Source organism: Scardinius erythrophthalmus (genome assembly GCF_964197995.2).
Source record: "Scardinius erythrophthalmus genome assembly, chromosome: 8".
Lineage (NCBI taxonomy): Eukaryota > Metazoa > Chordata > Actinopteri > Cypriniformes > Leuciscidae > Scardinius > Scardinius erythrophthalmus.
The window spans coordinates 4,946,468-4,968,942 of NC_138228.1; the positions used below are offsets into that span (position 1 = coordinate 4,946,468).

Below are 22,475 nucleotides of genomic sequence, written 5' to 3' on the forward strand. Positions count from 1 at the left end.
GCTCAGACAAGCATTTATTTGAAAGAAAAAGAAGTGGAAAAGCCAAAAGTGGAAATAAAAAGCCTAACAGGTATTTCATTATTTCTCCACAATTGACATGTTTTTTTCCGGCAGTCCCTGTTTTATAGGGTAAGCGGGGGATGTTACACATATTTTGAAATAGTACAGCAATCCAAAAACAAGCGAAGAGGAAGATCTGCGTAAACATGGGCTGTGTTTGCAATCGCCCCTCATTCACTATTCCCTACATTAGTCCACTAAAATGAGTAGTCCACTGAATGAAAATGAGTGAGTGAATACAGACACTGAGTGCGCCACTTTGGCACAGTTTCCTGTTTAATAATCATTTGAAACTTTTGCAAACTGGCAGCTCTAGTAGTAAGATGAAAAGATTTATCTTGAACTCTGTCGGAAACTAGCTTTTATAAACCCTAATAAAACAATTTAATAATCAATTAAACAGGAATTTATACCTGTATGATATTACGCTGTATCCACGTTGGACCAGCGGTTTGGAAAATGGATGGATGGATGATTAATCTGCGGGCGCCTTGTTTTGGCGAGACGCAGGAATTCATTCTTCACGCGACTCTCGCAGTGCATTATGGGTATTCTCTAGCCGTTGAGCATACATTGGCTATACATTCGATATTGCGGTGTTGTGGGATTGAATAAGCGCACTCGCTAACTTCCATTATGGTTTCGAGTTTATATTACGCAATTCTGACTTTATAACTTGCAATTGTGAGGAAAAAGTCGCAATTATCTTTTAAATTGTTTTATTCCGTAGTGGAAACACGCTTCCATACTTTCTAAACCTTTATGACTATGACTGACTTTATTTTGAATTAAATGAGCGATATTGGACAACTGTGTCGTCTTCATTGTTTTGTTGATGGGAACTTAAAATAGTTTTGACATCTCTGTTCCCCTGCACTGCAGCATGCAGATGTACCGTCTGCCATTGTGCATGCCTCGCTGTCCCCTTCCTTTCATCCACGTGCATAATGGATGTCCTTCTGTGAGACACTCATAAACAGAAAAAGGAGATGCAGATGTTAGCGGGACAATGCAGATGGCACACATCACTCTCTCTGTCACCGCACATCTGCCCCACTGGCCCGCAGGCCGACCGTGCGTGAGCGAAAAGAGCTCCTCTTCACATGCAAAGTGCTTTTGAAAGTTATTAAATATTGATTGAATTGGATTTTAGTGGTGTCTGTTATGGAGTAATATTCAAGATGGTTGATTATTGTTTATTTGCAAGCAGATTACCAATTAAACGCCCATGCACTCAATGCTTCATTGTGCTGCTTGCACTAATTACTTTATCTTTTAATGAAAGAAAGATTATAACTACTTTGCATACAGACTCTATAAAAGTAGGTATTTTTTAAAGAAATTGTTTGTGAAAATAAGTTTTATATATAAAAAATAAGACAATAAAACAAGTTTTGCCACTAGAATAAGAAAGTCAACAGTAGATTCTAATGACGTGTTTTGGTTTTCCAAAAAAATCAAATAACATCCTTAATGCAAACGCTACAATTAATATTGCTTGCACTAATTACTATATGTTAATGATGAGTGTTTGCTATGACAGGAAAAAAAAAAAAAACATTTCCAATGCTTCACACAACTATAAGAAAAAATCTGTGGATTTGTTTCATTGCAATTATTTATATGCAATATATTCAAAATACAACTAATAACAATAGTTTTTAATATTACATTAATATTATTAATACATTTCAATGTTTGATTATAGGCCTAAATATTATTTACATATTTTTGTTTACTTCGGTATCATAACTAATTTTAGTATTTTGTATATTGTTACACTTGATGTCAAATATAAAATCTGGTTACTGAAGGAAAACAATCTATAGCCGGTATAATATTGTTTATTATTATACAGTTAGGCTAGTTCCAGTCCTCAAATCTGATTGGACAGGTTACATATATATTGGTTAAGCCAATAGGTGACTAGATGAGTGACTTAGTTATTAAATAATTAATTCAACTGATTCGTTCAAAACGCTGATTCATTCAGGAACAGTTTAGGTGTGTTCGTCTTGAAGCAGCGCTGCTCAGTCCGATCAGTGTATGACATCAAAGACCCGCGAGAACGATTCGAAAGCATACGGAGCCGTCTGATCTTTATCTCGCGGTACTTTGATGTCATACACCAAATGATCGGTTCAAGACAAACACACCTATAGGGCCCTATTTTAACGATCTGAAACGCAAGTATCAAACGTGAAATGCAAGTAACTCTGTGGGCGGATCTCGGGCGCTGTTGCTATTATACCTGCGGGATAAATGACTCTTGCGCCCGACGCAAATCTAAAATGGTCTGAAGTAGCTTCATTATTCATAGGTGTGTTTTGGTCGTGACGTGAAATAAACCAATCAGAGCATCATCTCACATTCCCTTTAAGAGCAGGCGCGCTTGTTCCATGGCGGATTGCTATTATAATGGCGGATTCGCCAGGAGCGGTTCACAGCCGAGGAGACCGACGTTCTCGTCAGGGCCGTAAAAGACAGAGAAGTGACATTGTATGGGGACGGGAGAAACCCACCCAAATTAGCTTTGGTTAAACAGGTGAAAATAATTTGGGTAAATGTGTAAGCTAGATTTATGCCTATTTTTTCACATCTTCATGGACACCACAATGATTTCCCTCATGTGGAATATTTTTCCTTGTAATAATGTATGGTTTGCAAAAATGAAAACTGCTGCTTCTGTGTAGATGAGAGAAGCAAAGTTTATGCACGTTGTGCACACGCTTAATTATGGCCAAGCATGCGCCCTTAAAATAGCATCTGAATAACATGCTCAATGCGCCACTGACTTTAGACTAGGTTTCTCCTGGTCTGTGGCGGAATTGTTTTCTGAAACTGCAAAGCACCAGGGAACTCCTCTTTTCGCTGAACCGCCCCGGGAGCGCAAGTTCATTCCCTAATTTACCGACGTGCGTCTGTGGAGGGAAAAGTCCACTGTGCGTCGGGTGCAAAATAGGAATGATACATGCGTCGGTGTAGAAAGTCAATTGCGCTGGGTGCAAGATAGGGCCCATAGAGTCTGTACGAGTGAGTCATTGAATCACTAATTTAATGAATTAATTCAAAACGCTGAATCATTCAGGAACGAAACAAGTGACTGTCTTTATGAATAAGTTACTGAATTTATGAACAATCTATTCAACAACAAAATCACCCAGGAGTGAAACACTGTTGTGTTTAATTGTCATTATTATTTTTTACTTTTGTATCATAACCCTAACCCTAACTAAATTTTAGTATTTTGAATATTATTGCATTTGATATCCAATGTATCACCTGGTAAAAGGTTAAGAACCACTGATCCATAATACTTTTCCTTTAGTTTGTCTTTTGTGAAGTAGCATGCACTTTCTGCAAAACTGTTTTTAGTGCTATATAGTGCATTTATGACCATTTTTTGGTAGTGCTCTGTAAGGACACATCGAGTAGTTTACCTCAGACAACATTTTCATTTGATTCATAAGAGAAATGCAGTGTTTTGCTGTGTATGCAGTAAAAGGTCATATTAATTCAGAAGCGAACGACAGCCACATCAGTTAAACTGTCAACATGTCAACGGTAACCTTTTGGAAAAAATATATGAAATTAGAAAATTGAGGAAATATTTCAGAGCAGCCGAGTGTGCAATCATTGCTCATTAATGAAGACCTTAAACCATCTCAAGCTTTTAATTTGTAGGGTCTAGACAGCTGCAGAGGAGAGCGTCTGTGGGAAGCAAATTGTTATTCACATCCACATGTGTGTGTTGAGAAATTGTTTGCATGATTTTATGGACTTTGAAAAGGTCAGTGTAGATACTGTTCACAGCAAATATAAAGTGAGGACACTGACAAGCACATTTACAGTGATTTTAAGAAACAGATGTATTTACCTTACAAACGACTTCACAACTGGTGGATATACAGTATATTTGCAGGGAAACTCATTGCTGATTTACCTGGATTTCTACATAAATTGGTTATACAATTCACAGCAACAGACAAACCCAGTCTGCTCAACCACATGAAAAGTACTGGAACATATTTGTGATGATTAATAACTTTTCCCCAGCAGCACAATGTCACACATTCGTGCTTTGAGAACAGTTTGACACCACCATCAAACTGACAAATCCAATTGGCTTTCATGCCGACCCAGAGAGACGATGTTCCAGAGCGAAAGTAAGACCATCTGTCGGCCAACTGGAGCTCAGCAGAAGTTGGGTGATGCAACAGGACAAAAACCCAAAGCACAAGAGTAAAACAGGATCAGACCAGGATCAGGATCTAGAGAGACCCAGTGATAGTCCTGATGCTTTGCCATGAGCTCAAGAGAGCAATTCACACCAAATATCCCTAGAATATTGCTGAAATTAAACTGTTTTGTAGTGCAGAACTCTTCCTGATTGTTGTGCAGGTCTATTCTACAATTATGTGAAACTTTTGGTGGAGGTTATTGGAAAAAAATAACCATATTTGGCAAGCAATCCAGTGCATATCTGTGTTTGCGCTCTGGAAAACGTCAAAGGTTTCTATTTACAACATGTTTTTGCAGCGTTGAGCAATGTAGCCAATCACAAACATATCTGTTGATTTCTTGAACGCAATAGCCAATCAGAGGTGTTTAAGTTAGCACTGAACAAAAACTGAATCTGAGTTCTGCATGCATGCAAATCCTCTCATTATAACAAACAATATGCAAATAAGAGATTCATCGTGTTGTCAGCTTCAGTGATTATATCGGAACTTTGTGAGATCGCAATGAAATATGAGTGACAGCTTTTTAGTGATTATAAAGGGAGTGATCTTTGCACGCTTTCTGCCACATCCCAAATATGGTTGCTTTTCTGTTGAAATAAACAGTGGTTTGTGAACTATTTAGAGGAAATCTATTTCAAATGTGTTTTTAAAGAGGAAGAGCATCTCCTTAGCCTTACCCTGGAGCCTTACCGTCTACGAATGTGTTGTTAAATTATTGAAACATTATCAAATTTATACATTTTAAGAGTACACCTAAATATTTTAGGTTTTGGCGGACCAAACCCTTTGGGAATCCCTGCTTTAAAGGGATATAAATAACATTTTTTCCTCATCATTTACTCACTCTAAGGTCGTTCCAAACCTGTAGGACTTTCTTTGTTCTGTGGATTTGTTAACAAAATGCCCATATTAATTAAAGTTAATGGGGTCCAAAACTATTTCTGACTTTCACTTTATTGAAAAAAGCAATTGCAACTTTCTTTAAAATAACGTCTTTTGTGTTCTACGAAATAAAGAAAGTGATATAAGTTTGAAACAACATGAAGGTGAATAAATGATGGAGAACTGTCCCTTTAAATGCTTATAAAAACATCTGCCACATGTACACATGTAAATGCAAACATAAGGATCAATTTATCTATAAATCTTCATAATATTTACTCTTTCTAACGGTTCGAGCTGTCAGAGCATAATGCTTTCCAGCTAATGTTATTTTCATGCAGGGCATACTGCATAGCGTTTAGATATGAAGATTGCCCACTAGGGATTATGTGTTTTCATCACAAATATTTCCAGCTTCAGATCTTCCCCGTGAGTTAACAACAGAGGAATGTTATCTACCAAGGTCTGAGACACTCTCTGGCCCCCAAACAATAAAAGTGATTAACTATAATGAGCACCAAAAGTGTTTGGACAACAAGACTCTGCTGTGTACAACAGCTCATTATATTGAAATGACCTGGTAACACCACCACCACATGCATTGTGGGAGTGTCAGTAATTTATTGAAGTGCTGGTCAGCTGTGCGTGATTTTCCATACATTAAATAAGAGAGAAAGAGTGAGAGCATTGTGCAGAAGTTTGATTTTAGATTCTAGCAGAGCAACTGCGTCTCACATGCTAATGGATTCACAGTGGTCCAGGTTGGTGATGCTGAAATGCTCTTGGATTTTATGTGAACCCCATAAAGCTGTTTATGGGGAAACCTCAAAGCTGGGGTTATATCACAGCACTCGTTGCTCTTATCCATGCTAGGTTGCATGGATGTTCGTGTAGTTTTTGTCCAGAACAGAACCATACCGCCAATCCAAACTGTATGCTAATTGTCAGTTATCTTTGATGGAAGTGGTCTTTACAGAATGAGCTGATTCTTCTCAATGAATCTGTTGAATCAGTTTGCAAATCACACTGAACGATTAATTCGCTAATTTGACTGATCCGATTGCAACTGTTCTCGAGTCAACAATAAACTCACTGGTCTGGTCCAAGTGAGTCTTCATATCTGACTCAAATTAGCTAAGAAATAGGAGATCCTTGCAGCTTGAATGTCTGCATGACTAATGGCATGCAAAAGTTAGTAATGACGAATTTTAGTACTAGTTATTGTAAATGAAAATCATATTTAGGGCATTTAGGGCAAGGGTGATCATTGTAAGTCATTTGTATGTCATTGTCTATATGTCTATAAAAAACTGTAAAATAATGCAAATAAGCACCCACGAATCTTCCCCAATGTCAGAGCAAAAAAAAAACAGGCCAAGCTCAAAATGGCTAAACACTAAGCTTTTAATTTTCTTATCCACAAATTATTTTTCAACAGGACAATCCTCCTGCCCACACTGCAAAAACAACCAAGAAGTGGCTTGAACAAGTCCATCAGGCTCATGTTTTGGCCTGGTCAAAGTCCAGATTTGAACCGTATAGTGAATATTTGGTTTCACAATAAACTCAAACAAACTGGGAGACATTTTTCAACTACTCATGAACAGTTTGAAGCCATTAACATTGAGTGGAACAACACTGACTCTTCTTCCTGTAAAAAGCTGTCTGTAAGTTAGGTAAGGCTCTTCCATGCTGTAAGTTACTTTATTTGTGCAATTCTTGATCATTTCCTGACCAGTGATTTGTGATTAAAATGGTTAAGACCATTAATAGACCACAAAATATTTTGGCGTTTTGCCCAGGAGTGTACACAGAGATACATCATAAATTATAGGAAAGTTGCTGACCACTAAAATAATTCCATCGTGGCGTCAACAGTCTCCACTACAGGATGTATAGACGGATCAAGTGCGCTCCTATTGGTTGTCGCTCCCAAACAGTCGCTCTGCATTTGCATAAAGTTAAGCATATCTCACTGGACACGCCTACATCCCGTCATTGTCGCTGCATGTTTCTGGCAGTGTGAACGAAGCTTTAGAAGTGCTTTAATCTAATGAAAGCCAAAAGCTTAATATAAATAGCATAATTCACTTACAAGGACCTTTTTCATATCAATTACAATTTGACGTTCTCTAATGAAAATGTGGTGTTTGCCCATGCAAAACTCTGGGTATTCTGGGTGGTTGTCGGTTGCAAAGGAGTTCTGAGTGGTTGTAACCTGTTGCTATGCGGTTGCCAGGGTTGTGGGCGGTTGCTTAGGTCTCATGTCAAAAAAGCCCATCTCTAAGACTCTATGATATTCTGGTCTAAATAGTGCTGGAGTCCATCTATTGATATAAACCCCAATGAAGTTTAATACTTAAAGAGTTTTAAAATAGTAATAGCAATGCTTGCCTTAACAAGCACATACGAATCAATTCTAACCCCCTATTTCTACAATCTTACTGTCCAGTGATGTCAAATCAGGCTGAGTAAGGATGCAAATTTCAAATGGCATTATTCCTTATTCACAAATAGACTTGAATAGATAACAGGCCTGCTGGATTTGAGTATGTGACTGGAAAAATAAACCCCAGATCTCCTACCCAGAGTAGATGAGCTTGTCAGAGTTTTATTTTTTATTTTTTTCTCTCTTCATCTTTTCTTTCTCCAGGCATATTTCTCAGCAGAACCATGTTGAAAATATGTGTGACTATTGTGTATGTCAGCTATGAAATTGGTTTGGATGCTGATAGGGCGGCAGCTCCACAACGGCCTGAAAGAAATCCGAGAAGTGTCATATTACAGTTGAGACAGCTTTTGTTTCGACAATTGCTTTATACTTTCCTCCCTGCCAAATTAGAAACACTATAAACTGCCTAGAAGAACCATGCACAGATATCCTTACCAAACATCATGCTGGTATTTGCGCACCATTTCTGCTTTCTAATTAAAGAGGGCAAGTACAGTCAAATTAATTAGAAATTAATCTGTTCGGAAGTGCACTCTGCAACTGAAGCACATTGAGATTTTTTAAGATGTTTGGTACAAGATTAAAACATCATATATCTTTATAAAGAGAAACTTTGCCATATGCGAATTTCAGATACTGTCAGTTTTGAAATGCAAATGCAGATTGGCTGTGAATGTATAATCAGCTTGTTTATTCTGAATTGGTGCAGTTGCTGAAAGATCCTAAACGGCCTTCTCAAAGGCGACATTCTGTGAATTTCAATATGAATCGTGAAATAATGAAATGCAAATACAGAGGACTGGTCCGTTTGTTTCACCGAGTATCATGCTCGAGCAAACTCTGTGTTGAATGGTGGCAGAACTTTGAACTTTTTGTGCTATTTCCAAGGACAGCCATATGCTCACTCATGAATATTAATCTTTTCTCTGCAGGGTTTCAGATTCTACTTCCCTGACATAGTTGTCATCGGCCATATTCATCCCCACCCCTGATATCCCCCTCTAACTAAAGAAGGAAAAGCATTCAGGAGGCCAGTGGGCATGGCTGATAGGAGCTGGAGGGTTTGTGCAGATGGCTGGACCATGACGGTCCACAGGCGAGCACTGAGACAGCCCTGTTCCACTTCTTGCCCTCAGATAATTCCAAGACATCTGACTTGGGAACGGATTTCACAGTTGAAGTGTATATTGGCAAGGCAATCTGCAGCATTTTTCACTGTAGGCCAAGGCCATGATTTGCCTTAAAGGGATTTGATAAAAAAAAAAATTATTTAATTTGCTCACCCTCATGCTGTCCCAGATGTATATGACTTTATTTCTTCAGAAGAAAACAAACCCATGTTTCAAACAACGTACATAATGCAAGTTTACAGAACCTTAAAGTTGACACATCAAAAATCACAACCGGTAATTCATACGGACCCCAGTTGATGAATCAATGTCTTCTGAAGTAAACGATAGGTGTGTGTAAAAAATAAATGAATATTTTAAAGACCCCCTGTGGCGAAAATCAAGTTTTTAATGTTGTTTATATGTCTATGTGGTGTTTTTAATATGCTTTAGGACAAACCATGTGCAAATTCATCATTCAACACCAACTGCAGTGAACCAAAGACAGTCTCAAAAACGCGGTTTCCTACCGTCACAAACATGTAATCAATCCCATCATAAACCCGTATTTAACAGTTGGCCAGAAGCAATGGTTTACAGTTTCAATTGTTAGAAGTTTTGCTTCCGAACACATTGATCCATCAACTTGGGGTGGTGTGGATTACTGTCGTATTCACTTTAAAGTGTCAACTTTGGAGGTCCTGTACACTTGCTTTGTATTGGACTTCCAGAGATGGATTATTTTTCACAAAATCTTGGTTTGTGTTCATCTAAAGAGAGAAAGTCATGAGACGATGAGAATTTTTTCATTTTTGGGTGGAGTATACCTTTAACAATGCTTTCCCTCCACATGAATCATAAATATCACTAGAGATTTTCCTCTTAAAAGGGAAACAGAGAATGCATTTGGCATACAGTATGTGCTACCAAAAAGTGGTTCAAATGAATACCTTTCACATGGCTATTATCCCCATGCTGTCCCATGGAGCATGCAATCAATTTTACCACTCACTGTTTTGCATTTGCAATGCATCATTAGAAGCACCCTGACTGTTTGCATGACACTACACACTGAAACGCTGCAATATGAGCTGAATACTGGCCATTAGATTGGGATCATACAGCATATTCCTGCTGCTGGGATTTATGATGGCCTTATTGCTGTTTGTGTCATTTTATTTGCCTACATGATAGAGCTGTCAGGCCCTGGTATGATGAAGAGCATGCAGTGGGTCGGACATTTCTGCTGGGATTTTCCACTGTCATGTTACAGAGCTCGTCTCTCTCAGAAATTGCCCACTGGTTTATTGCCTGCCTGTGAGATTAAATCTTGGGCAAAGACACACTCTTTTTGAACATTAGGCCAACAGTTTCCAAATACTGACACAGGCCTTTATTGTTAGCAACTTTATGTCAGTGGATGAATTTCATGGGTGTCACTTTGTTGTAAAAAGGGCAGCAATAAATCTTACAAACTCATTCAATTGCTCAACTGAACTTGTGAAATATTCCATTTCATAACCTTATCGTCCATCTTTGCCAACCATATTGTAATATTCTGTAGGTCAGTGGATAAATACATAATTAACTGATGACGTGCAATCAGATCTAGTGGCAAATTTAGATTTTAAGTAGTTGTCCCTCATACCTTTTATTTTAATAGGCCTAAATCAAACTTGCAACGGTATGTCAGTGCATGTACATCAGGAACGAGGACCAAATTTGTAATCCACTAATGTACCTTATTATCAATGCAGACGTAAGCTATTTTACGTGAATAGAGTGTTACGGCCAGGATCCGCCACTAGACATCCTCATGAATTTAAAATTCATTAAGATGTTTTAAGGTTAAAAATATTGCTGTATGCGATTTAAAGACATAAATTAATCAAATTTGGCAGTGTTATGTAAAATAACTTCTGTTCTGTCACTTGTCGTCAGCTATTTGCTGCAAGGAGGCTTTGTCATTTATTTATTTTGCAGGTTTTCTTTATAAGAAAGTTCATGCATTGATGCTTCTGCAAGTTTTCATCACATCACCAAGACATCCTTTTACAGAATTTGCCATTGGTCAGTTAATGCAACTTCCTTTCTCTGTTTACAGCAATAATGTGTTTGTATTTTCAATAGAATTGGGGCTTTAAAACACATCCAAAGACTGGCATTAAGGAGAATGCCACATTTTCTTGTGACAACTGTGATTTTAAGGACATCTGCTCTCAATCAACATTTCTTTACCATTTAAGAGAACATCGTGAGAATACTATAATTCAGATGAAATTACACTAAACACTGAGTGAAGTAACCCTGAAGAACTTCCCGTTTTTCCTTTTGTGTGTGTGTGTGTGTGTGTGTGTGTGTGTGTGTGTGTGTGTGTGTGTGTGTGTGTGTGTGTGTGTGTGTGTGTGTGTGTGTGTGTGTGTGTGTGTGTGTGTGTGTATTTTGCAGTCTTTCAAATATTTGTAAATGTTTTAGATGTTTAATGTTTCATGAGCTCAAAGTACCTCTTGTGAGAATACAAAAATTCAAGTGAAGTTACACTGAACATTTAAAGTAACCCTCTCCAGTTACTTGCATTTTATGGTGTTTTTGACGTTTTTGCACTTTAGCAAATATTTGTAGATGTTTTAAACTGTTAAGCTGCAATTTCATGAACTCAAAGTACCTAAATACTAAAATGTAAGTGACATTTCTCTAAACACTGGGTGAAGTACACTCCCCAGTTACTCACATTTTATGGTATTTTTTTATGTTTTTGCAGATAATTGATGTTTTTCAAATAAAAAAATAAAATTTCTTCAAGGTTGGCAGGTCTGCACTCAGTGTCCGAATTCGCTCACTCATTTTCATCCTGTTATTTAGTGGACTAAATATATAAATAGTGAATGAGGGTATAGGGTGCGATTTTGAATAAGGCCTCGACCCATTTGTGGACCCTTTGATTGGTCATGACACCAAGTGTTGCTATGCAGATTTTATGCGCCAGAGAAACAAGCACACCAGAAACAAGGAGCCATCTTTAGAATTTTGTGTTGGAGCTTCCATTTTTTGGGAATTCTGTTTTTTTATTTCTATGGAATCGCTGTCGAAGAGTAATTAGCTGGTGAAGTGGATTTATTAATTGTAGACTTAACAAAAGTCATCATGAGCATTGTAATGTTTGAAGCGGATGTCATAACAAATGATTTTAAAACGAGCGGTTCATTCATAAATTCGTAAGATCTTACCTTCATGCGGTGGAAATACAAACCGGAAGACGAACGCGCTGAAAAGGGGCGGGGCTTTAAGGCCTATAGACCTTATTCACAGCAGCGCCATCTTTAACTTTTAACAGGAATGAAAGCGAGGCTGTGAGGGATAGCCATAGACAGATTGATCTGCTGACGAAACACTGCAAAAATACCTTTCCAGGACATTTCAGTAGGCACAAAAACTCCAAACAACATGATATAGGAGCGTTATTATACAGCTTCCTACAGCGAACACCATTAAAAACACGGTAAGATTAGCTCTCACAGCCTAGCTTTTATACTGTCATGGCGCTACTCTGAATAAGGTCTATTGATGACGGCTAGTATTCAAGTACACTGAAATCAAGTATTCCAGAGAGCCAAGTTATATCAAATTCAAGCTGATCTCTAGAAAATGGCTACAAAAATCAGTACATTTAAAAATAATAATAATTTTATGTGACAATAAAATGACATAAAACATAAGAACTCTGTTAAATCTCTTCACATATGAAGGAGCAACCGCTAGGCAATTCAATTGTTCTCTCAGTGCTCACCCCAACGTGTTTTTAAAATGTTCTTCTCTCCTAAATCATGTTAATTATACCTACAAAGCCCTCAGCTCTCCAAATACCTGTCGGCATGATGAAACAGCTTAGCAATTCTCTCAAATTTTTAAAGCAAATTTAGACTCATATTCCTTTAAACCAAGAAGTGCAGCTTCACAGGGAGAGTTAAATGAGTTCTCCTTCAAGTACAGGCACAAATTTGGCCTCATTTAAGCCAGCAGTCTCTCCTCTCCTCATTAAGGGTTGCACTCAATTAAGTCTTGTTGGGTAACGGCAAAATTACAGCAACAAACTCTAACCTTCTCTCTTCTGTCCAGAATGAAAGAGTATCAGGTGAGTAGAGAAGTAAATGGAAGTGGATAATTGAATGTATTGCTGTAGAGTGACTACTACATCTCTATTTGAAGGCACTGGTAGCTACTGTGTAGGATAATGTGTCTCTCATACACACATTTCAGTGTCATTTGAGCTCCCCCTGCTGACCAGGAGTCTAACTGCAGCTAGTAGATCAACCATCAACATGCGTCTGTCTTTGTACCACATCCAGCCTGATTTTCACCGCTCCATAACTCACAGACATGTGCTCCTGCAGTTTTAAAGTAGTCTATCTTTGCTGTTTAAACAATGCTTTATTTTATTAATGCCAGCCCTATATGTTATGTTTGAAAGCACTGAATCATTTAACAGAAGCTGGGAACATTGCCATCCAGTATAAATGAGAATCTGTCCATCTAGATTGTGACAGGCAGACATTGGGGATTTAGATTAATAATAAAAGGCAGCTGAGGCTGTAAAATATTGTATTATTATTATTATTGAGTGACCTGATAGGTCATGTTGATAAGATTTAAAGGGTCCATGACATGATGACATTCTTTCACTCTATCATTTGTCCTGTTGTCGACAGACTCAAGCGTGTGGAGTGAGTCAGAAACTGAACACACATCTGTACACTGTATGAGTGTAGACAGCGTCAGTGATTATAATGGGTTTTATTTGCTTTTGACGTGACGCTCACATCCAGTGAAGGCAAATGTCCGCCGTTAAGCGACTGAACGCCAGTGGGCGGGGCCTATGGTGTGATGATGTATAATTATTCGTCGATGTCTTGCTCTGGAGGCGGTCATATGCAAATGTATTTGATCATGTGACGTCACAGATCCTGCAATATCAAAACAAGCTGTTTTTGGAGCTTGATTAAATAAAAGCTTTGTTTATATGAGGAAGATGTTTTAAGCTCTGAAAATTGCAGGATGTTTTAATGGTACAAAGACCTCTTATATGTCAAAGGATCAAGGCATATTTGATTTCTCAAGTCATGACAACTTTAACATGAAAACAAAAACCTGTGATTTGTTTCAGGCTAAAAGTCACATTCGGTCATGAAGCAAAATTTGATGTTACTTTTAGGAACACATCTCTGGGCTGTTTTCTTCCTACTAGCTAAATATTAAATGCATCACAGCAGATGCAAAGGCTGCGTTCAAAATTTATTTAATTAGCAATGCTTGTCCTCATAGAAGACATGCAGTGAATCTCAGGTTAACATCTGCAGTGGAGATAACAGTGACTAAGCGATGCATATAATTAAATTCCACCCAATTAATGAGATTTTTGCTGTGAATGAACACGGTGTCATTGTCAGTCCAATTTCGTGCTGGAGTCTAAAGAGTTTGATAACGTTTTTTTTACAGAATATCTTTTGTTTGCAGATTCCGTTTTTATAGAATCAATTTTTAATCTGCAGTTTCATCATTCTTCCTTTGCATTCATTGTAAGCAGAAGAAGATAAAAGGTTAGCAAACATGAAATTAACTCCGTTTGTATAGGCACTGTAGAGCATTATGTCTACATTAAGTCAAATGATTTGCACTTTCATCCTTGATCCACTTCCAGTTTTCTGAAGAATGTTCTTGATATCAAACATTAAAATATGCAGAGCGCAGCAGGGTGTTATGGTAAGGTATTACACCAAATAAATCATTTATTTTCTAATATTTAAAAGACTTGAAGCAGAAAAAATGTGCATTTATTTTCTTAAATGCATTCATTTTTTGCATCAGACAAATACTGACTGTCTCTGGACCAGCAGTTTTATTAACTATGCTATCACGATGACAAAAGCTGTGTTAGATTTATGCTTGAAATTGGTCTGAAAATATATGATGCTGGTCAGTTATGACTATTTGTCAAACTAATGTATATGTCTTCAGTCTCAAGATAGATGGAGCTGATGTTCAAGAAACTGGCCCTTTTCCAAGCGCACCGTTCAAGTGCATCTAATTAAAGCCATCTAATAGATCAGCATGCTGGTGTTAAAATTCAGGCCTCATGCTCCCTCTCTGACGCGTCTTGATTTATAATGCCGGAGGACTCAATTAAACGCTAATGGCCATTACAATTGCTCACTTTGCATTTAAATTTTCTTCTCAAATCATTCTTTCTCCCACCATCAACTTGTTCACTTTCCATTATAGAGAAACTTACACAGTAAAACAGTTAGGGTTAAGGTTACAATTTTCTAACCAAATTTTTAAGATAAATATTTGAAATGTGAGATGTAATTATAAAACAAATAGTGGAGAAGATACATGTTTTTAAAAAAAAGGGAGGACTGATGGTGCTTTTGTTCCTCTCCCAAGCTAAAGCTAGTGTGTAAAACATCTCCATTAACTGTAGTCCTAAGAACAGCATTTTCGTTTAATATAAAAGCAACTGCCTTTGCTATGTGCTTCAACTTCCCCTAATGACCTAATTATCCAGTAATGATTCGCTGACCATTTAAAAGCCCTGTTTCTTCATCCCTTCCCGCTGGGTTTTAACTAGCTGATTGATCTACATATTTCTTGCACTTCATCCAAAGTGCAAACTGACTGGATTGCGTGGAAGTTGTGTAAAATGGCTCTCCAGTCAAGTTCAAATTACAGACATTTCCAGCTTATGTCACTCAAAAAGATTTGTAAGTGCATCCAAATCTCTCTCTCTCTCTCTCTCTCTCTCTCTCTCTCTCTCTCTCTCTCTCTCTCTCTCTCTCATACAAAGTTAGGCGGTCAATTAGCCTCTGCCAGGATGCAATTAGACTGATGGGATGCCTTGTTTACTGAAATGTAAGCAAAGATGATGAAGTGGGTCATCGGTGTCTGCATTGACAGCGTGATTGGTGCTATTTAGTGTCGACACGCACATTGCAGTGCTGAAAAGGACACACTGTAAAAAAAAAAAAAAAAAGTGGAATTTTAACTGTAAAATAATGTAATAAGATTTTTTTATTGTTTTGTTTAAATTTAATTTGTAACAGATCTAACTGGACATTTCATGTATACTTTACAGTAAAATACTGTTAATTGTACAGTTTTTAGAGAAAAAAAAGAACAAATCAAAATATTAGCTATTTGGTCAAAAACTGTGACAGAATTCTATACGTAACACTTCACATTTGAAGGTATTTTGTTTAAATAATCATGTTTCTTAGTTTTTGTAATCAGTTATGCACATTTGGATTTTTTGTTGTTTAATGAATGTTTATTGCTTTATTCAGTGTGTGTTACCGTAATGGTGTTTGGGAATGACCTTCTAGATTAGTATAATTCAGCTTGTGAACTACACACCAAAAGAACACCACAGACACAGTCTAATCACCATAAATCTCAGAATTTATATGCTATATATAAATAAACTTGCCTTGCCTTGTGGAAAAGCTATACTTGTGATGAATTTCTTCTACCACCTGCATTATTATAGTGGTTGTCATATGTTAAAATTACAAAACAGATTTTTGTAGCAGGGTGCATTGTTGAATTTACTGGTTTAAATTAAAAAATTCTTGTTTGTAAAGTACAGTTTTATACTGTACATGTTGTTATGTAAATATTACAGAATTAATCTGACAACCACAGTTTCCAAAAAAATTATTATTATTTTTTTTACAGTGCAATCAGACATGAGATATGATTGCAATAACATGAGATATCAGACATGCAATAAATGTCTGGTATTAACATGCATTAATACCAAAACAATTAAGATATAGACTGTAGGATATACATAAAATAAATAAAAACTGCATGTCATTTAAGATAGACTATATAAAGGGGACAATGGTCACTTAGAAAATCCAAATAGCCTATTTGGATTTGCACATTTGTGACAATATCCGGTAAAACTGTTGAGGAACGTTAAGATACTGGTTTGGCAGTCACCATATAGTGTGAATGCTCAGCTCTGCTTAGACTCACAGACAGCCAAAGACTGCACTGCGGTGTTCACATGCACTTCCTTGTTTTGAATCACTTGTGAAGATGTTGATTCCGCTGATCTTCTCATTAGTTTTGAGCGCATTTTCCAGTGTTTTCTCGGCTGGTAAGTCACAATATAGCCTACAACTAATTACATATGATTGATTGAATTGTTTCAGCGTGTCTTGCTATGCCTTTTTTAAGGAGGTTTTGACATGCATATGTGCATATTCTGTCTGACGCTGTACAAATGGTTTTATTGAACTCGAACGCAAACAGAAATGAGTAAAGCGTAAACTTGTGCAATTTTACATTATGTGAAATCCAGACCAGCTGAAAGTGCAAGTATATGGCAATGCAGTATCGGTGTTGTTTGTGAAAGAGTCTGACGAATTAATGAATGAATGGCCACTGTACACGAATCGGTCGGAACGAGCTGTTCCCTAAAACTATGCTTGAGCTGATTCTAAACATGTAGTGTAAATGCGTATAAACGGAGTGTTCCAATAATTTGACTGAAGGGCGCAAAAAGAAATTACTTTAAAAACAAGTTTTAAGTTTTAGCAAAAACGCGTAATAAACATCAGTGTGTGGGACGTGTTTGTTTACAGCATACATGTGATATGTCAAAAAAATAATAATAATCATGTGATATGTCACGCGGGCAGGGATGGTGGAGGATCACGTCATGACGTATTAGCGTCATGACGTATTTTTTTTAAATATTTTTTTTTGCCCAGCATGGCTTAGTTTAGTTTTACCTTTTACTGTCTATGAGTTTTCCTCAGCATTAAATGCTAGATAGAATGATAAAGTCTAGTAATGCCGCCTTAAATACTCATAACACGGAGGTATACAAAACACAAGAATTAGCCTATTTTGTAAAAATAAATAAAAAATAAACCCAAATAACTACATCTAAAAATGATTGCAATGCAGCTTGTAAATTAATGTACAATTAATGCAATACTGCAAATGACAACCAATCACGTCATGGGCAGTTTAGAATTATGTGACTTATTTACAGCATGCCTTCATCTTGGAAAATGTTTTACATTTTTTCCTTGCCTTTCATAATGAAATTGGACAAGCTCAGTGCAGACTCATTTTCTGCCAATTTTGATTGTGGGAGATGTGAATGATACACTTGATGCATCTTTCAAAATAAGGATGCAAAATAAAGATCCTGCAAACTGATACGGCCTTCGATGTTGTTTCATGACATGGCAGCCTTACTGTAGGATGCAGCCAGAAACACCCAAAATCTTTTAAATTACTGTAACTGTTTGAAGAACCGATTCATGGTTGGTCTTCCCCATCACTACAATCCAATCTTATCTTACCATGATTTAAAAGCTTATGTTCATTTCTTTGTATTCCTAGCAGAAGTGTTACGATTCTCTTCTTATTATGGGAATCACATGGTTCTGCAGAAAGCCCCAGCCAAAGCAGTTGTGTGGGGATTTGGACAGACAGGAGCCAAGGTTGTGGTGTCATTGTCTGGACCACACAAAGTGTCTGCACACTCTGTTCCTGTAATCAATGGTAAGTGTCATATGAGTCTTGTCATTTCAAACATGTATGACTGACTTTCTTCTGCGAAACACAAAAGGAGATCATTTAATGAATAATTTGGAAGAATTCAGAACAATGACAGTGCATTCTGGCTTCATTGTCTCACAGGTATTTGGCGCACAACTCTCAGTCCTGTGGAGGCCGGTGGTCCCTACATATTGACTGCATCTCAGAGTACAACTAACAGCTCAGTCACTCTTACAGATGTGCTCTTTGGAGACATCTGGTTATGTAGTGGACAAAGTAACATGGCGTTCACTGTTGGTCAAGTGAGTAAATTTCTCTTAACTCTTAAAGTTGATATCTTTCAGATCTTTCAATTAACCCCCAAAATGTCTTCTCAAAAGTTGATCAATGCAACAGAGGAGCTAACCATGGCGTCTAAGTTCCCTGACGTGAGGATCTTCCAGGCTGCGTTGGAGATGAGCGAGAAGGAACTAATTGATCTCGCAGGAGTGGAAATTCCTTGGTCCCGACCAACAGCAGGTATGGAATACCGAATACGTTCCTACAAATCAGCTAAAATGGGATATTTGTTGCATTCCTGTTTTATCTCAAGAATGTCCAACCTGTTTTTTTGTTTTCTAGATGATAAATTGTTAGCAAAAGGTATGCATAACACTGTACATTACCCTAAAGAGAAATGTCTGTTTGTCTTTTTGTGTTCCTCATTCAAGAATTACTTGGTGGAAAGGAATTCAGCCATTTCTCTGCAGTTTGCTGGCTCTTTGGTCGCTATCTCTATGAGACGCTGAAATATCCCATCGGACTAGTAGAGACGTGTTGGGGAGGCACACCTGTGGAAGCCTGGTCAACACCAAGGTCGCTTCACAAGTGTGGATTGAAGAGCTCAATGGCCGGGTATAATACTAAAACACCCAGTTTTTAAGTTGGAGGGGTGGGGATGAAATTCTGAAAGGAAAACTTTCAAGTGTTTGGTATAAGTAGGACTTTTTTTCCACAAAGATGCATTAAATTGATCAAAAGTGAGAGTAAAGATTTATAATGTTGATAATAATGTTTATAATGTTACAAAAGAGTATTTTAAATAGAACTTTCGATTCTTCAAAGACTCCCTTTCATAGAAAAAAATATTTTAACAAAACTTGCTGAAAAAAAGGAAATTAAATTAAAAAAGAACCTTGCACGCCATCATGACTGTGTGTCTAGGTCAGTAAGTATATAAAAATATCAGAATATTTTACCTGTGTATGACAAGGTGGGTTTAGTTTAGGTTTAAACTCCCCAAAAAACTTTAATAAGTACCATACCAAACGTTAAATGAACTTTCTTGAAACCAACAAGCAGTACATTTCCAAGAACTTGGCATATTTTTTTAAACTTCTTTTTTAAAAGATACTTCTTTTCTTTATCATGAACACTCTTGTATAATATACGTTATTGACCTACATAAGCAAATGTGGTTGAATGAATAGTTTGTAAAATACAGACTTGAATTGCTTCTCATTTAACATTCTCATCTTCTATACCTGAATTCACTACAGTGTTCCTTATAGCCCTCCGCCTGTGCAAAGTTACTTCTTGGGGAACATCTCTGCTGAATGGATGAGTTCAGTGCTGTGGAATGCCATGATCCATCCATTACTTAACATGACCATAACAGGAGCCATATGGTACCAAGGTAGTACTTCTCAGGTGAAGAATTATAGCCTTTTAAAACATGTGCAAAGCCTAGCTATTTTAACCTTTGCTCTTTCTCTCAGGTGAGGCTAATGCAGCCTACAACAGGGATTTATACAACTGCTCTTTCCCTGCCATGATCGACGACTGGAGGATGGCTTTCCATGAAGGCTCAGATGGCCAAACTGCACTAGACTTCCCATTTGGATTTGTACAGGTACTCTTAAATAGAGAGGCTGCCCACTGCAGAGCCAATGGAAGGAGCTTGACGTCCAGCTCCCCCTCGCTGGATGTAATGGGTGGAGCTAGAAAGTCCAACAACACACTAAACGTACTTAACCCCACCCATTACATCAAGAGAGTGGGATCTGACCACTTTCTTAAATAGTCAGTAATGGAAGGAAAATATCTTAAGAGCTATATGTCATCAATACTAATAACATGAAATTAAATTGAACTTCCATTTCATTTCTAGCTAAGCACATATCTCAAAAACGATCGGCTTGATGGGTTCAGAGAAATACGCTGGCATCAGACAGCAGACTATGGCTTTGCCCCTAATGAGCGCATGAAGAACACCTTTATGGCTGTTGCTATCGATGTACCTGATATAAAGTCCCCCTGGGGAAGGTGAGGAGGAGCAGAAACTGGTAGTTAAAGTGTTATTCCAATAGTTTAATGGAGGTGCTGGACTCTAACATGCTGATTTGCCTGTTTTTTGGGGGTTCAATAGTATCCACCCAGAGGATAAACAGGACGTGGCGTTCAGACTTGTGCTAGGAGCAAGAGCTGTCGCCTATGGGGAGAAGAACGTGTCTTTCCAAGGACCTTTCCCTATTCAGGCCATGCTCACCCAGTCTTTCATTAGCATCGTGTTTAATCAGGATGTTAAAGCCACTCCTGGATTGAAAAAGGATTTTTTTGAGGTAAGATAACCTTCAAAAACATTCAAGTACATGTTCAATTACAAAACTGTGATTTAAAAAAAACATTTATTCAAACAAAGGCTGGTTTTAAAGGTTGGGTAGGCAATGTTTTTTATAAACACTATTTGTTATACTGGTGTAAACTCTCTTCACATCCTGATAGCAATCAATAATAGAAGAGGTCTAAATATTAAAACAATTATATTATTAAAAGTCTTCTGTGGAAAAAGATTTCATCCAATCACTGTATTTGGTCCGAATGCAATTATTGGCTGCCTGTCAAGCTAAGTATTTGCATACCTCCGCGCACCTGCTCGCGCTATTGCTATTGCTAGCCTCTCCAAATTTGCCTACCCTTTCTTTAAGATGAGGATGCTACTGTTAGACTTACCTGGACTGTGTATGTTTTCTTTTCTACCGTAGATCTGCTGCTCTGAGGATAAAATGTGTGAATCGGACAACAATTGGTTTCCTGTTCCCATTATAAAACATGGCTTAAATTATGTCTTTGTATCTAAACCACCGTGTACAGCTGCTTCAATCACTGCGGTGCGTTATCTCTGGACAGACTGGCCCTGTGAATTTAAAGCCTGCCCCATCTACAGCTCTAATGGACTCTTACCTGCACCACCATTCATCCTGGCCATAACAAAACCGTGACCAGCAGTATACTGAAGCATCATGTTTTAAAAATGTCTCTTCATATCATGTAGCAGTGATTTAAAAATATATAAATGAGTAAAATATATGAGAGAGAGAGAGAAAGATTTGGATGCACTTCTACAAATCTTTTTGAGTGACATAAGCTGGAAATGTCTGTAATTTGAACTTGACTGGAGAGCCATTTTACACAACTTGCACACAATTCAGTCAGTTTGCACTTTGGATGTGTCCTTTTTTGAAAGGTCACACTTTTTGTGTGGTATAATATTAAATACCACTGTGTCTAATGTTTATGTTTCATAAATTGTTTGAGGTTTATTTTATTCAGTGGAGAATGCATATTATGATATTTTTATATTGATTAATAAAATGAATCAATGTAAAGTGGAGCGTTATCTGGCACTAATCAGAAAGTATGATTTGCCTTTTTCACTGAGATGCAAAACAGAGAAAGAGGTCACACTTTAATTTAATGGTCCACTTTAGACATTCTACTAACTATAAGTAACTTTGCAACTACATGTCAACTAACTCTCATTAGAGTATTAGTAGACAGCTTAGGATTTGGGTTTGTAGAATAAGTTGACATGTAGTTGCAAAGTTACTAATAATAGTTATAGTTATATACACAGACAAACATGAATTTAAGACAAGGGAGTCTGGTTGATTTGAGACTTGAGAGGTTAAAACAGATACACTTTGTATTTGGACATTTTTTGGTGGAAACATGTTCAAAGTACGATTTAGAATGTAGATGGTCGACGACGCCAGGTGATTAGAGTTCAATATATAAAATATTTATAATAAGCTATTGTATACGTTATAAAATATCAATGCTAGTATTTGTATTCATAAATTCCTATAGAATTAGTAGCAGAGCAGAGGACAA

At 37.3% G+C, this 22,475-nt stretch overlaps 1 protein-coding gene across 2 annotated transcripts; it reads left to right on the forward strand.

Annotated features, from left to right (window-relative positions):
* Positions 1–16,713: 16,713 nt before the first annotated feature.
* siae (sialic acid acetylesterase) lies at positions 16,714–22,045 on the forward strand. 2 transcript variants are annotated; one of them, XM_081372340.1, is made up of 10 exons: positions 16,714–16,905; positions 18,168–18,326; positions 18,465–18,625; positions 18,704–18,842; positions 19,034–19,217; positions 19,862–19,998; positions 20,081–20,214; positions 20,473–20,627; positions 20,731–20,923; positions 21,347–22,045. In XM_081372340.1, exons 1-10 carry the CDS (start codon positions 16,845–16,847, stop codon positions 21,581–21,583), a joined length of 1,560 nt encoding a protein of 519 aa, XP_081228466.1. In that variant the 5' UTR covers positions 16,714–16,844; the 3' UTR covers positions 21,584–22,045. The 2 variants fall into 2 exon arrangements, with proteins under 2 accessions (XP_081228466.1, XP_081228465.1); XM_081372339.1 differs by having other exon boundaries at positions 18,165–18,326; positions 21,347–21,994.
* The last annotated feature ends 430 nt before the right edge of the window (positions 22,046–22,475 follow it).

Bases quoted from the DNA above. Each gene is read 5' to 3' on its own strand.
- siae (XM_081372339.1), top strand. From the start codon at position 16,845: ATGTTGATTCCGCTGATCTTCTCATTAGTTTTGAGCGCATTTTCCAGT. The intron at 18,626-18,703 runs GTGAGTAAATTT...TCTTCTCAAAAG, and splicing joins TGGCGTTCACTGTTGGTCAA to TTGATCAATGCAACAGAGGA. The intron at 19,999-20,080 runs GTAGTACTTCTC...TCTTTCTCTCAG, and splicing joins AGGAGCCATATGGTACCAAG to GTGAGGCTAATGCAGCCTAC.